The sequence below is a fragment of the Cryptotermes secundus genome, unplaced genomic scaffold (assembly GCF_002891405.2).
Source record: "Cryptotermes secundus unplaced genomic scaffold, Csec_1.0 scaffold364, whole genome shotgun sequence".
NCBI lineage: Eukaryota > Metazoa > Arthropoda > Insecta > Blattodea > Kalotermitidae > Cryptotermes > Cryptotermes secundus.
The window spans coordinates 584,519-600,454 of NW_019733841.1; the positions used below are offsets into that span (position 1 = coordinate 584,519).

Sequence of the window (15,936 nt, forward strand, 5' to 3'; positions counted from 1 at the left end):
CTGAATTTTCATTGTTATGTTGGGACTTGCAAGAAGAAAATTTGTGGCAATTTATAATGTTGTATTTTAGCGTCCTGTTGCACTGATTCACGTCCATGATGTGTATGTATTGACCGTCTTCTAGTGCACACAATCTCACATATCACTTCACTACATGTTTCGGCATCACTGTGCCGTCCTCAGGTGTGTTATTTACGTTAAACTATTCCACTGCTCACCATCATGTGTCGTTTATAAAATGATTTAAAATGTATATTCATCATGTACTATAATAAAATTTATATATTAAAATTTTGTTAAGATTCATTTTATACATCATATTTATGTTGCAACATGAAAGTGACTTTAAAATAAAATGAACTCCCAGGCGTATCATGTACAGAGATGTGAAGTGCAGTACATTTTCACATGTCCATAGATAGATTAACACACTGATATTCTGTTTATCTTCTCATAGGTGAGAAAGAAGGAACCTCCACATCCGATCCGAGTAGCGAAGACCATTGATGTCATAGCCAGGATCACATTTCCAACTGCCTACGCTGTCTTTCTTATTTTCTTTTTCATACACTATAAAGGATTCTCATAAGAAAAGTCGTGGGATAAAAGAGTGTGCAAGCGGTGTTGCCATGTCAGACAGGATCATAACAACAGAGTGTTTGCTGATTACTGACACTAGGGCTTGTAGGATGTGCAGGGTCACTCATAAATTGTCAACATGGTTTATTTTTTAGAATAAACTAATAATTGTTGAACAATCCAGAGAGTGTAATTTTCAGTTACAGTAACACTCTACAAATCAGTGCGAATTTTGACAGTTAAAATACATGGAGCTACAGAAAGTAATATGTGTTGAAGATTGGTGGTATACCCTGTTAGATGTGTGGGTGACCACGGTGTGATATTCTAGTCAGCAGATGTCATCATAGCAATACAAAGTGATACAAAACGAAACTAATGTGAATTACCAACATTTAATTGTAAGTTTTAAAATATATGAAACCCCTGTCGCTGTGAAAGAGATGCTTTCTTACCTTACAGTACCGGAAAGCTTTACATGTTTTGTGATAGCTTCAACTACGGATGGTGTTGTGAGTATTATTTTATTGTAAAGGAGACATTTTCAGAAACAATATGTAATTTTAATTAGTTAATTTTTTTTTACATTTTAATATTTCCACTGTGTGTTTCTGCAAGGCCAATATATCTGCCAAAGTAAATAATTGAAATTTATGTGGTTGGCCAAAGGTGTTTTGTTTGAACAAATGAAGATATTATGTAGGTGAGGTTTTAGTGTGTCAAAACAAGGTAAGACATACTGGCACAAGGAATTAATTCTTTGTGAAAAAGATATATAATTTGCTAAGCTGTTTAAAAAGGAGAAGATGGTGCTACATGACACATAAATAAGGAAGTATACAGTAGCCCAAAATTTCATCAGAACAAAACAGTTCTTTTTTGCACATTGCAAATAAATTAAACAACTATCAGATTTACTACAGGAAAATAATCCTGGTGTTTTCCTGTCTTAAAATGGTCCTTTTACCCAGGTTCTAACTGGGCTACTCTCTGAAAAGCAGGGAAGAAATTCTTTTTAGTTTAATTAATGTAATTTGTGTGTATTTTAGTCAGATCATGATAGGTGGTGTGTCATACCTTCTTTTGATGCAGTTAACATTTTATAGTCATGTTCAATATTTCGTACTTGAAATTCAAATATGTTTCGTTTCAAACAGCTGATGTGCACCTTTTTAAATTAGTGTTCTTCCATATCATGTGATAGTTACCTGATATTAAAACAGTGGACAGTAACGTGCATTGTAACGAGCTGTTGAGTCAATGTTATTTTTGAATGGAAAGCTATAACATATTCCAAATGCTGCAAATTTTTTCGGTCTCCATCAGGGTCTTTAAATGACACTGGTCCTATAGCCTGGAGCTACATCATTCAGTTGTGGTCCCGTTTAGTGCTGCCTGTCTGAAAATAAACCGATAATTAGCCACATGATATAAACAGCGTTTCCTTTCTTGCATAAGTTCTTTGGTAAGATTGAAAGTGTAACTGCCTCCCCCACTCACATCAATTGCCAGTTTTTTCTGCTGTTAATATTTTAGATAAGAATGCTTCACTGTTCTTATATTGATCCTTATGACCAAGTCATCCAACGAAACGGTACCACAGTGTTTCATAGAGGGCAGCACAATGTGGTGAGTTGTCCTGTGATCTGTAGCATTGTTGTAGTTATGACAGCAGCAGCTTCAGACACCATTAGCACATTTTTATAGACTAAGAATTGAAAAGTGTACATTTGAAAAATGTAATTACATATCAGAATCATTAAACGGTTCTTATAACATAAAGCCCCCTTCATAATCTCATTGTTTATAAATCATTATGTATGTATGGCAGCACTGATTTTACAACATGGTGTCATAGGAAAACTACATCTGCAATATTATTCACTACGTGTAAATGATAAAATAAGTCTTGTATCTGGAACCATTAGATATTAAAATTAAATGTTGACCTTTTTATGTTATATTACAAATTTTTTCTTCTCAGTCTTGAAAACTTTCTAATCTGTATTTAGTAGATAATGATAACTACAAAGGTTTAGAGAAAGTTTAACACTGAATCAGTTACCATGAAGTCTCTGTAGTTGTTGCTAAATGTTACTAGAATACTACTTTTTGCTTGATGTAGCTCCTTGCAGCACCAAGCGGTGCTAGTGTTTGTACATCCCAGTCCAGCACAGAATATATTTACAATTACAGTAATGCTTTACTATCCTGCAGCACTTTCACAAGATGCCAAAGCTGTTAAAAGCAATTTTCTTACATTAAATATTGCACCAGTACAATTCTTGACACTGTCCATTGTTTTGATGTTTTGATATGAACATTTCAGGAATTGTCTCTGCTCCTGGTCCTCAAATGACTGGTTGTTACTCTACTGACAGATATTTCATTGCTCTTTTTTCTTTATGTTAATGCCAATATTTTGGATTGAACCCAGGGCCTTTAGAATAATAAGCTAGTACACTGACAACTAATCTGCTAATGAAAGAATTGGGTTAGTTCTTTACAGATACTTAACAGATGATGTGCTTGTATAGTGTCCTATAGGAAGTCCTGTACGTCATGATTTAACATACATTGTTCCAAGTCCTTCCATTTGTGGTGATGGTTAGAATTCAACCATAGACCTTTTAAATACTAGACTAATATCCTAACTGGCAGAATGCAATGTTTTGGAAAGTAGATATATTCCAGCTTTAGCTGGGTCCATTAGAAAGAGCTAGACCAAGTCCAGTGATTGATATTAGCTCTTTCTAATGGACCCAACTGAGTAGCTGCCTTGTCAGCTGAGGATGAAAACACATTCAGTTTCTGAAACGTTTTGTCCAGATTTAAATAGAGACAGATCCTGAAATGTTCTGTATATCAGATACATCTCTGACAGTGGACAGTGTTCAACATTATGCTGCTGTAATGAATCAACAATTGTTACAAACCTTTTGAGGTTAATTAATTATTGCTCTCAGGACCAATATTCATGTTGTGTAGTGTGCACCTGGTTGCTTCTTTTGATATTATTATATTCTAGCAGCAAACCGTGAGAATGATAAGTTTTAACTTGCACCTCTTATTATGATAAAGACAGCAATGACAGAACAGTGCTGTGGTGCAACGTGTGATAAGGCTTTAAGAATGAACTTTCTAATTACTCTGCTGGTTCTTATAGTGCAGGGGGCTGAATAATGTTATGATGTACTAACAGTATTATGATTAAGAATGAAAATCTTGGGTTAGTTGTTTATAGATGCTTAACAAAAATTGTACTTACTTAGTTTCATTGTTAGCCCTGCCATTAGTCCTGTGAACAAGGTTTAGCATGCATTCCACCGAGCACTTTGGTTTCTGCATGCTGTGGCAAACAGCCACCAGCAGTGGTAATACAAATATTCTCAGCTACATGGAGAGCTGTGTGGAAATTAAAGCACAAAACATATCTCACTGAACCCAAATTTAAAATTCAATTTTATAGTGGTCGTAATTACCACAGGCTTTAGTTACAATTGTTTCATAATTTTTAATCCAATACAGATTTAATGTTGCAAGATTCAATGATCATAAGCTGTCTAGGTACCTAGTACCATCTTCAGGTGGCTTTAAATTGTCCATTATTAATCAGAATTTGATTAAGCACATTATCTTTTCCATAATCTCTTATTATTTCTCTGTCTATTGTATCATTTAGATTTTTTACATGCGTGTCAATCACAATATATTTAAATTCATTAATAGAATTTTTTCAATTATATTTTCTTAAACCAGTTCTTTCTACATAATTAAGTAACATTTTATTTATTTGGCAAGAGAAGTAGAAGAGAGAAAGAGAGAGAGGTCACTATTGGTATTTTTGACATAGTAAGAGAGAACAGTAAAGAAGTATAAGCTCACAGGTTTCACTCTGGCATATATATTTTTATTTGCTTGGTGAAGAATCATCAGTTTATCTTAAAGTAAAATGCTTCTCACAAATATTTGCTGCTAGGAGAAAGAATTTAAGAGTAATATTTTTTTAATTTATCTGTGGAAAATAATTTTATTTGATTGTAATGCTGTGGGAGTTGAAGGGCTGGGGTCAGGTTGAAAAGTTAAGGAATAACCACTTTCCTTAGTCCCTCAGGTGGTAAATGAAGCCAAAATGTACGAATTGATGTTTTCATATTGCTGTATAGAGGGGATAAGTGTGCACAAGTAGTACATGTATATGAATTTATTTTGCCCTTCTTGACATTTCAAAACTGTTGTGTGAACAGACAGTGCTAGTCATATTCTTTGTTATTTTTTATTTCAGAGTATATAATTGTTATGAAAGATTGATGTTGAAAGTATGAAGTTCTTATTTGACATATTTATTCTGTTGCTAAATTTTATAGACTTGATCGTAGTCAAATCATGCAAATGTTTTAATATTTAATAATGATTGTATCATATTATTATATTAATGCATACACTTATGTATTTGCAAATTATTATTCTTTCATATTGTACAAATTATCAGTAGGAAAAATTTCTCTCTACTGTTGCAGCTGTCTTGTGAGAAGATTTTGAGGTATACCTGTATCAGTGGTTTGAATTGGCAGCTGTGATTTTATGAGTATTCCTCCATTCAAAGAAGTTAAATTTCTTGTTACTGGCATGTTCTCTTCAGTCAAAGCTGCCTCACAGTACACCACAATATCACTGCCTTTTCCTGCTTTCTAGGTTAGGAAACCTGAGTCTCTAGATTGATCAAAAGACTTAAAATCAGTTATAAAAATATAAAATTTCTTCTCTCCTCCAAATAGATGTTTGCAGCTATTTAAGTTTAATTATGTTAATGCCAGTTTTGAATTAATGGTGATAGAATTAATTATATCCTTAAATTTTAGAATGTGAATAGTCTGGTTTGCTTGAAGAAATTTATTGTGTTCTGATTGAAAGTTCAGATGTAGGATTTGAGGTTCTCACAGCTCATGAAGTGTTATAACTGCTTGGAGGTCATGCTGCATAGTCTGGTAAAAGTCAACTCCATCATCAAGCCAGGGAGGAAACCAGCATGAAACAGCTTGCTGCTTGCCTCATGCTGGTTAAGTGTCTGGCTTATTCTTCAAGCATGAAGATGGAAGTGATATGTTTCTTTGAAACTTTGATTGATTTTCACTGGACTACATGACATATCCCAGAAGATATAACTCTTAGATACTTCATATCATTAAATCTTCCTTTTGGTTTAATCTGAAAATTTCTTCGTCATGTTTAGGACTCCTCATTCTGCATATCGTTTAACATGTATTATGTTTTTTTTTCTTCCCATTTCTATGAAAATATCCTTACAAGTATATAGAAATATTTCAAGGATTATCTAATTGGATAGCCAGGATAGCATAGTCAGTATAGTGACTGGCTACAGGCTGGATGACCAAAGGTTTGGAGTAATAGCCCCAGTAGTGTACAGATCAGCTTAGGATCTGACCCATCCTCATATCCAGTGGGTACCAGGGAATCTTTCCCTGCGAGTAAATCAACTGGGGCATGAAGCTGACCATTCACCCCCCCCCCCCATCTACTGCTGAAGTCAAGTGTGTTGAAACTATACCTCCACTACCCTGTGCGTCTTCATGGCATGGTGCCTAATTATTCTAACACAAGGAAAACTTTACCTTTTATTATATAATTGGGTTATGCCCTTCCAGACTTCTCAGATTCATGTTTTAGGTACTGGGAAGTAGTAGAAATACCAGTGAATTTGAAATCCGTGTGGAACAGTCTGAACTATTTAGTGAGGTGAATGGTAGATATATATAATCAAAGAAATCAATTTTTTTATTTCCCTTATCTCATTTTAGATAGAAACTGGATAGCAGTTCTGTTGAATTCTTTAGCTGATTGAATATTACTGGATGGTTATGGAACACTACTGTTAGATGACATTGCATAAGTAAGCAGCTTCCATTGCAGCCATGTCCCAGCATCCAGTTCATATTCTTTTCTGGTTTTCTATCTTGATCTCAATCATTCTGTTTTCATGAGAATATGTAACCACTCATGTATGTGGGTTGTTCAAATTAAACTTGTACAAGAATCATTCTGTGTGAAGGAGCAGAAGCTGTTAAAAAATACTCCATGCTCATTGAGGTAGACTTTCAATTGATACACCAGTTGGTGGATTTCCTCCACACAGAATTCTTAGGCTGGTGCTAGAATTTCCATGTAACCATGGCCTCGCCAGATGAGTGAACAGGTTTAATTTGAACAACTATTGTGGGTTGTCATGATGTAAGAGATAATACAGGAGAGCGAGGGAGTACTAGTAAGTAGCCAGTACATTGCCACTGACAGTATTTTACTATATGGTTGGAATGATGTGTACCAAAATTTTGTGTATTTTTGCAGAATATTTTGAAAGTGAATGGGACACGTTTTTATTGTATATACTGATTGATGTTACAAGGCTGTGCTAGAATGTAATGTGTTGAACATGAAAGGGGCCAAATGTAAGCAATTCAGTCCATCTGCCTCATATTGAGGATTGTTTGTCTGGTTTCAAGCCATCAAAGGAATTAATGATATAAAACATGTTGACCAGATCCGTGAAGATATGAAATAAAATCCATATTCATGACCTGCTTAATTATTTCTTGAGTAATAAAACATAGGAGTTTCAAACCAACATCAGTGAACCATTTACTAAAAAATACTATGCAGATGTAATTATATTCAGCATTCTTAAGTCCAATTATTAATATACTTGGCTATTATAAAAAAGATCACAATTAATATTAGTACTATCAAATAAAGTAAAAAAAAGTAAAGCTATCCCTGTAACAGGCCATGAAGGCCCATAAGGTTGTGAGATGTTGAGGGTCCCACATTATCTAGAAAATCGGCTCAAAGATGGCGGTAAGGTTGTCAGCCTTACGCGCCGGCCACACTTTACTCCCCAGGAAAATTATTTAATTAATTCCTGGTACTCATTTCTGTTAGAGGCTGAGTTGACCCCAGGGCCATAGTGTGGCCAGAAAGATTAGGTCCGTTGAAAAAATGCAATATATAATTTAAAGAAAAGGAATGATTTATGATCCAGTTAAATGACAAATTTCTGGCTGAATTATTTTTCATGCCTTAAGCAAAAATTGATATTTTCACAATTTCTTTTAGTTCATAATATATGATGATGAAATTTACATATCCATATAGGATATTTCCTGCTGTCTCCCAAGTAGCAACTAATGTAGTAAATATTACTTTTTATATTTTTGCTAGTTTTCCTGTCAAAATCTTTTATATTGCAAAATGTGAGATTGTTTTTTAGTTTGTCTTAAATACAAAATTGAACGGATTGAAGCCTTGAAGTTATTTTGTGTTGTTAAAATGTACACTTGCAAATGCAAGTTGTTTTAACTAAGAAAGGAGCATTGTGGTAACCCTCAGAATTTTCCCAGGATGGCTGAGGAAAATCACAGTCCACTTGAAGGTTTCATACAGATTCCTAAATATGGGGCAGATCTACAAGAATTTGAATATATTAGTGTATACCCCTTTTACACTTATGGTTTTACACACAGTTTGGGTTATCATCATAAATATTTTCTGTTGCCAGTCAACAAGTATATGCATGTTTTAGCTGGTATCCCCTTTTCTTTTCCTGTTTCATATGTTCTCTCAGTTGATATATTCTCATTTTATTGTTACACTTTCATGTGTGACTGCATAAATATTGTAGTGCTGCTGCAGCTTGCTCACATTAATATAGATTTATTGTAAAATATTCTGGCCATATCCATTTGTATTGCATAGCAATTAAATCAGATATTGGCCTTCAGCATCATTATGTACTTCTATTACATTTCTAATGGCTGGAATGCCTTTTTATGTATTAATCATGCATCTTAATGAAGCATAACTGAAGCACCTCTCATTTTAATGGAGTAGCAAAAGCGGTCATTACAGTATAATTTCTTTGTCCTTTTATGTCTTTGGGGAATAAAGTTTCATCAATATTCATAATGATAAAATTATGCATTAACAATTTTTGTAATCTGAAACTCTTTTTCGCTTAGGTTTTTGTTTTGCCAACACACTTGGCCCAACAGTTTAATGCTCCAGACATTGATGTGGACAAGCCTCTTGAAACATAGCTTCATTAGCAATGCAAAAACCCAGACATCTCTTAAACTTATAATGTCACTATGTCCTTCTCTGCTTTACAGTTGCTAAACCAAATGTTGTTGGATAAGCAATGTATCTGAGCAAGACCAATTTGAGCAAAACTTTGGTAAGAAATAAATATGTATTATACACGATGGGAGAAAATTATGTATGTTGATATTTGGAATGAATTACCTAATACTACAATTAAATTATTACTGTTATAATAGGGCCATGCTATATCTCAGACAATTAGTCACTGGCTACCCATGCAGCAGCCTGGATTCAGTTCGAGATCAGGTCACGTGGGATATTTGATGGGCAAAGTAGCACTGGGTTGGATTTTCTCTGACTACTACAATTTACCCTACCAATTCTCATTCTGCTAACTGCTGCTCATTCATTAACCATATTATGATCCAGTATTAAACAATCTTAATACTGGCAGCATCATTAAAGAACATACTAAAAAAATAATCACAGATGTAATAAAATGATTAGAAATAACAAAATAAATTATGTCTATCTAATAATTTTTAAATATTCTTCACCTCTCTGCTTTCAGCAAGAGGGGTCCTTGTCTCTAACATATAGCATTATAAAATGTAGCTTTGCACTCTTAAATATCAGAATCAGAAGTGGTATGTAGTGACATTTCTTAATTTGTAGTCCCACAAACAAAATAAGCTGCTCACAAAAAAATTGCTGGTTAAGTATAACCAGCTTTGTGAAATCTACAAATTCATAAAATAAAAATGTAGTGAGAACACACATTTTTGTTGATGCCTTGCCCAAAGAAAAGACTGAGCCCAGTACTTATTAAACTTATGAAAGCAAACATTATTGTGTCTCGGTTTCAGATATATTCTGATGAACGGTGTTACATTATCAAAAAATGAACAAGTAAATGTATTCTTAGGAACATGTACTCCTTTAAAACAGTATGAAATTTTCAGAAAGTGTTTAAATTTTATTTTCATAAATTAAAATCTGTTCAAAGATATATTAAAACTAAAGAAAAAATTAACTGGGGCAAATGTACTTACTATTCAATATGTAATGGAACTGAATACAGCTAAGATGCATGATTTTCTGCACTAACCTCTGTATGTAGTGCAAAAAATAAGGGACATCGAGTCTTATAGCTTTCTTTTGTATGTCTTGGCTTATCCTTGTTGCTTTTTCCTAGATAAAATAGTATACATATTAATACACACTAAATATTTTATATGTAAATTAATTTTTATAACCCAACTTGTATTTAATTTAGACAACAAGTGCTTTAAAATGAGAAATGCTGTATTGATATTTGACTCACATTGTCTTAATGCAAAACTTAATACTGAAAGAGAAACCAACATTTCAAACTTGAGAAGAAATGCTAAACTGCTTTATATATATTTTATGTTTTCTGTATTAGATATTATAAGGCTCAGTGGTTTTTATTGTAAGTTAATGGTTGGGAAGCTCTTAACCTCTATTGTTCCACAACAGGGGATTTTAAATCCCTTGGTACTATGAAAACAGCAGCTGGATTTTAACTTGAGGGTAATGGTGTTACTGTCAAAGAAGAGGAATGCTTGGCCTGCTGGGCCACACACACATGCGCAATGAATGACCAACAGACTTTTAAACTGGGGTGTTACACAGTGTATAATGTAGGTACGTATAAGGAGAGTGTTTGCTGTTGGTTTAAAAGTGTCCCATGCTCTAATTCTTGCCCTGAGATACCTATTTAAAGATAGCAGAAAAGGTTCCAAACTTCAGACATGATTAAACCTATATGGTGTCGTTGACTTACATGAATATGTGATGGACAATTGTGACTGCTATCCATGCGCCCAAGATAAGAATGAGAGAAACTGGTTAGATCTTATAAGTACATAATTATGTCTTAAAGCTGTCTGCCATTTTGTTCTCAGAACTGGTTCCGAGTGTTTTTTCTTATCAAGAAATAAACATGAACAAAACTGATAAATGTTCGAAAATTCTTTGGTCACTGCCATCTTATTTCAAGGTTATCATTATACCCACTTAGATTAAAATTATTTAGGGTGATGAAGGCATTCGCTTAAAATTAAAAAACTAATTCCCTTTAGCAGAGTCCTTATGGAGAAGCTAATAACTTCTCAGTAATCAAGAAATTCCATGCCTCTTGTGAACATGAAAGTCCATTATTGTGTTCACAGGAGCCTGCCATGGAATCATATTCTGAGCCACAGTAACCTAATGTAAAACTCAAATTATTGTGCTTATTTTATGGGTTATTTTATTATGCTTTCAGTATCTTAGACTCTGTAGCATTGAATCATAAGATGATTATAATCATCATAATCATCATACAGAGTCTTTCAATAATTATTGAAAGATGAATAGGAAAAATTAGAAGAAACCAGTCATGGTACTGTAATTGAATTGAATTGTTCTGATATTTGCCTGGAGATGCAGAAAAACCACAAAACAACTCAGTTGGAGTGGCCCAGTGTCCCAGCCAATACTTGAACCAAGCACCCCCCAGACATGGGTTTAGAAAGTTAATATTATGCCAACCTGATCAGTTGTATTAATGTTATTAATTCAGTTACAAAAACTAATTTGAATGCACATTTAAGCACATTGTCACCATCCAGTTGACCACCTCTGTAGTCTAGTGGTCAGAGTTCCTGGCTAAAAATCCAGAGATCTGGGTTTGATTCATGGCACTACCAAATTTTCTGAGAAGTAGTGGGTCTGCAACGGGGTCCACTCAGCCCCGTGAGGATAACTGAGGAGCTATTTCAAGGAAATAACAGCTCTGGTCTAGAAAACCAAAATTAACAGCCATGGGGATTCATTGCTCTAACCACTCGACACTCTGTATCTGCTAAAGTTGGCACTGACTTTGCCAGAACGCCATGCAATAGCTCAAGGGGTTAGTTGCTGGCTTCCCACCGCGTCGGCCCGGGTTCAAACCCGGGTCTGGTCAAGTGGAATTTGTGGTGGGAAAAGTGGTGCTGGGATAGGTTTTCTCCGAGTACTTCGGTTTCCCTTGCCAATCTTCATTCCACCAAATTTTCCATCATCATAGTCACCCAGGGCAGGTACAATAGGTCAATCAGTGGCCGCCATGCCGATTGGACCCAACTGGACTCCACCCCCCACTATGTGAATTTAAAAATAAAATATTAACTTTGCCAACAAGTGGCGGTCATTAAGTTGGTATAGTTCGCTTGCGGACTAAAACCACGAAGTTTTTTTCTTTGTCAACATCCACTTCAACAATTTGCCATGCTTGTATATAAAGATAGTTTATCCTGCATTATTATGATACATGAACATGTATTTAGTTAAAGAGTACAGTCATTTGGTTTGTAACGCCATGCAGTTTGAAGGGAGCCTGATGTTTCAATGGACCATAATGCCTCTGTCTTCAGACTCAAATATACTTATCATTCTATTTTTTCATTTAATAAATTCAAAGGATCAGTCAGTAATTAGTGTAATAGAGATATCTGAACCCCGAATTATGGACAAATTTGAAAGACTGCTTAATTATCATTCTCAAGAACAATAAAATTTTACTTCTTATTCAGTGTTTTTTGGGACAGTAACCTTGAATTTAATGATCAGTAATTTTCTCTAATACTTTCTGAAGCTAAAAGAAGTGTCATAAAGAATAAATTACATAATTCCTTTATCATTTACTTTCTGATGATTTGGCTGAATTGAAATATATGATTTTTCACAGTAGAGTGTAGTGCAAAGTGACTTCTTATGAGTTACTTGAATCATGTGCATAAAAGGAATGCTTACAGTGGATGTAATGTGCATCTCTTCATCCACATATTTGAACTTATGAACTGCCAGATCAGTTTTCATAAAATCATAATTTTATTTTCCTTCAGGTGGCATGAACAACATGATGGACACATGAACTTCTGAGGTGTGAGTGACAGAAGCACTGCTTTTGAAGTGCAGTAACCATAGCAATCACAGTTGTACATACTATTATTATCACCTTTATCAAAGTTATTCAGAACAGCAAGAAGCATTCAGAATGACAAGGAGAAAAGGACATATGTGGGAACTTGGTGTATTCCAATATGGATTGTGCCTTTCCCACTGACACATAGGACTGGTGTTCCTACATGATAATTGGTTTCACAGCATGAGCCAATAACAAGTGAGAGAAAATGAAACAAGTATATTAATAATTATACCTCTCAAGTGTAGATGTAGAAGCCATATAATATGGCATTCAACCTAGTAAACTTGCATGTTGGACAACTTAATAGGAGATATATTTCAGATGAGTGGTTAAATGAATATACTCTGCACTTTTACAGCCATACATTGCTCTAAACACATTTTTGGGTGGGACATCACTGTGGCTCAGGGATATTTGGGCCAAATATAACTGTTTTCTCAAACCCCACATTTTTATTCAAATTTCGTTTTTGAAGTGAATTCATAGTTCACTCTGATAAAAATTGTACACTGTTATATAAAATCTTAATCTTCATGGCACTAAATGCAGTTGAGTATTTTCATTCAATAATCTGACTGGATATGGAGTGAAATTCTGACATTTCAGAGAAAGTCTATGTGTCCATTATCATGGACTGGTACAATGAGTGACATAAAATCCATATTTTTATATATAGAATTTCCATAATGCAGTCTGCTTCGTCCATTATCTGTTGTACATTGTAGTCCAAAGAAGAGCAGTGGACAGATACAGCCAAACACTCATCAGTCTCATAGTGTATCATCCTCAATGCTGTTTGACCTGAAAGTGTTTGTAAGTGGAAATATGTGGTCCTCCATCTTGTTCAGCTTGAGTGTGGAACAAACCTGGATTGCTGAAGCATGTTACTAACTCAGCTTAAAGTGAATGCCATGTGTCTGTTGAATATATTTAAATGTAGGCAGATCTTAGTGATATAGCCTATTGTTTTGGCTAGTCCTGTGTGGTGGAGGCAGTGATTATACAAAAAGGTATGCTTCATTTGTCAGTGTTTTTTTATTACAACAAACTACTTCCTTACTTTCTGGCCATCCAAGTGCCAGGCCAGAGATAAAGCCCCAGACTTAAAGACTGAGGATAGGATAATATGCTACCTGATGAGGCCTACTGTACATCGTAAGGGGACAGTGATAAATGAAAAAGGATGAATGTTGAACAAGATAATGTTTTCTATTTACATTGTATAATTTGTGCTTGTTGGTAGAAGCAGTAGAAAACTCATTACTTCCTAATATTATATATTTTCATTTTCATCTGTTCTGAGAAGACAGCATGCAAGAACAATCAATTGAATTCTATATTTGAATAGGTAAATGTTATTGCTGAAAGTCCTCAGAGGTTATGTAGAGGAAGCAGCCATAATTTCAGCATTCAGGATTGAAGATTGAAGATTGAAGGAGGTAGGATATGGATGATCAACATAAAAATAAGGTATATTGGTGCAAATGGATGTTAATGAAAACAGGATATTCTGAATTTTGAAATTGCAGGCTGTGTTAAATCAAATACACAAAAATAAAAATTTCTTATAAGAAACAATTTACACTGGATAAACTATATATTTCAAATTATGTTAGGGATGGGACAGATAATTGATCTTTTTCCCCCTATTTTACGATTTGTATTCTAGATTCTGCCACCTTGTCATTGAATAATTTGCTGGTTATCATAGAAATATATCTGTAAGAGTATGGTGTGTAAGCTTATCACACAAACAACAAGGTCTGGTGAATTTGACCTGTGATAGAGATAAGACATACTAACAAGTAGTCAACTAAACATACCGTGCAGACCATGGTCTTTGTACCTTGGGACCACATGTTAGTGCTCTCTTATGCTACCTTATTTTGAAAGACAGTTAAAGCAAATAAGTTTGCCAAGGCAATAATGTTTCTGCCCTGTGTTCAGGGGCTGCCTCATTTGAATCTTGGCTAGGACACCAACTACCCTAAATGAAGTTTTCATGGTTTTCCACAGTTCATCCAGCCAAATCCCAGATTAGTGCCTTGAAACAGGACATCACCATTTCCTTTTACATCTTTTACAATTTATCAGTCATTCTGCAACATATATGGTAAAATAATGGAAGCATTATTAACTGAATCATAAATAAATAAGAACTGATTATCTAATTCTTTTTATATGATCAAGCACGAAACGTATATCATACAGTCATCTCAAGAAGTCATATATTTTAAAGGTTGACATCATTTTAATCCCAAATGACGCTACTTCAACATCCAAATGTGATCAAATTCTGAGTGGGATCACTTTGAGGAATTGGAACGCACTTGTAGGATCCAAAGAGTGTCCTGTTTGAGTTATGGATAGTTCTTTTTGTTTACAATTTTTCCAGTACAGTTACCCCATCATTGTCCTCAACATGAAACATCAGAGTACTAGAGCAAAAAATTGTATAGTGTCTAGAAATAGAATACCCCACAGAGTTTTTCTCACAAACATGCTCTAGATTGCTTTCCATATTTCTTGTATTTGTGAAAATTAATTATACTGCATTGTTGCCAGTAGCCTTCAAATAATCTTCATGTTACTAGCAAAACACTTCATAAATGGGTTGAAATTTTAATGACAGTTTATAAAAGTTGAAACAGTTCTTATTCACTATATCCAACCTTTGGACAACTTTGCATACTAATAATTGAATTTATAAAGTATGAAAATAATTCAGCTTTTATGATATTAACTTCTTATTTATTACCTGATGAACACAAATAATGTGCAAAGAAATTCTGAGCTGCATGGATAGTATAATAATCGGATATAAACACGCTGTGTTCTTTTTTAACAAAATCTGATGGTATCTGTGAGATATTTTTGTCGTGTCGTAGAGGTAACTAACTTCTGACCTAGTGTTTTTACTTCAACTCTGCTTGTAATTCTTCAATGTGAATGTGTCAGTGCAATTTTAAGATCACCTCAAGTACTGTAACGGATGTTTTGTGTGAACTCTCTATGTTTTTATTATCAATGCCTTCAAATAACTTTATGGGGTAGAAGAATAATGTAGTTATTAAAAAAATGTGCACTTTTTACTCCATTTCATTGTTATTCATCACATTTTTGCTGTAAAGGTTTATTACAACATACAGCTACTGATTTAATGTCAAAACATTTTTAATATGTAGCTTTGTATCCATATATATAGTTGCATGTTATAAACCATGACAGCACTTAAGCAATGGTTGTGTTTGTTACCAAAATGTTTTACA

General features: G+C 34.3%; 1 protein-coding gene across 12 annotated transcripts in view; it reads left to right on the forward strand.

Moving 5' to 3' along the window:
- LOC111868237 (glutamate-gated chloride channel) overlaps positions 1-7,174 on the forward strand; it is a 331,426-nt gene extending 324,252 nt beyond the window's left edge. For all 12 annotated transcript variants that reach the window (XM_023858697.2, XM_033752961.1, XM_033752962.1 and 9 more), the window contains one exon: positions 458-7,174. In XM_023858697.2, coding sequence (XP_023714465.1) covers positions 458-589 — 132 coding nt within the window. In that variant the 3' untranslated portion in view covers positions 590-7,174. The remainder of the gene's footprint in view (positions 1-457) is intronic.
- The last annotated feature ends 8,762 nt before the right edge of the window (positions 7,175-15,936 follow it).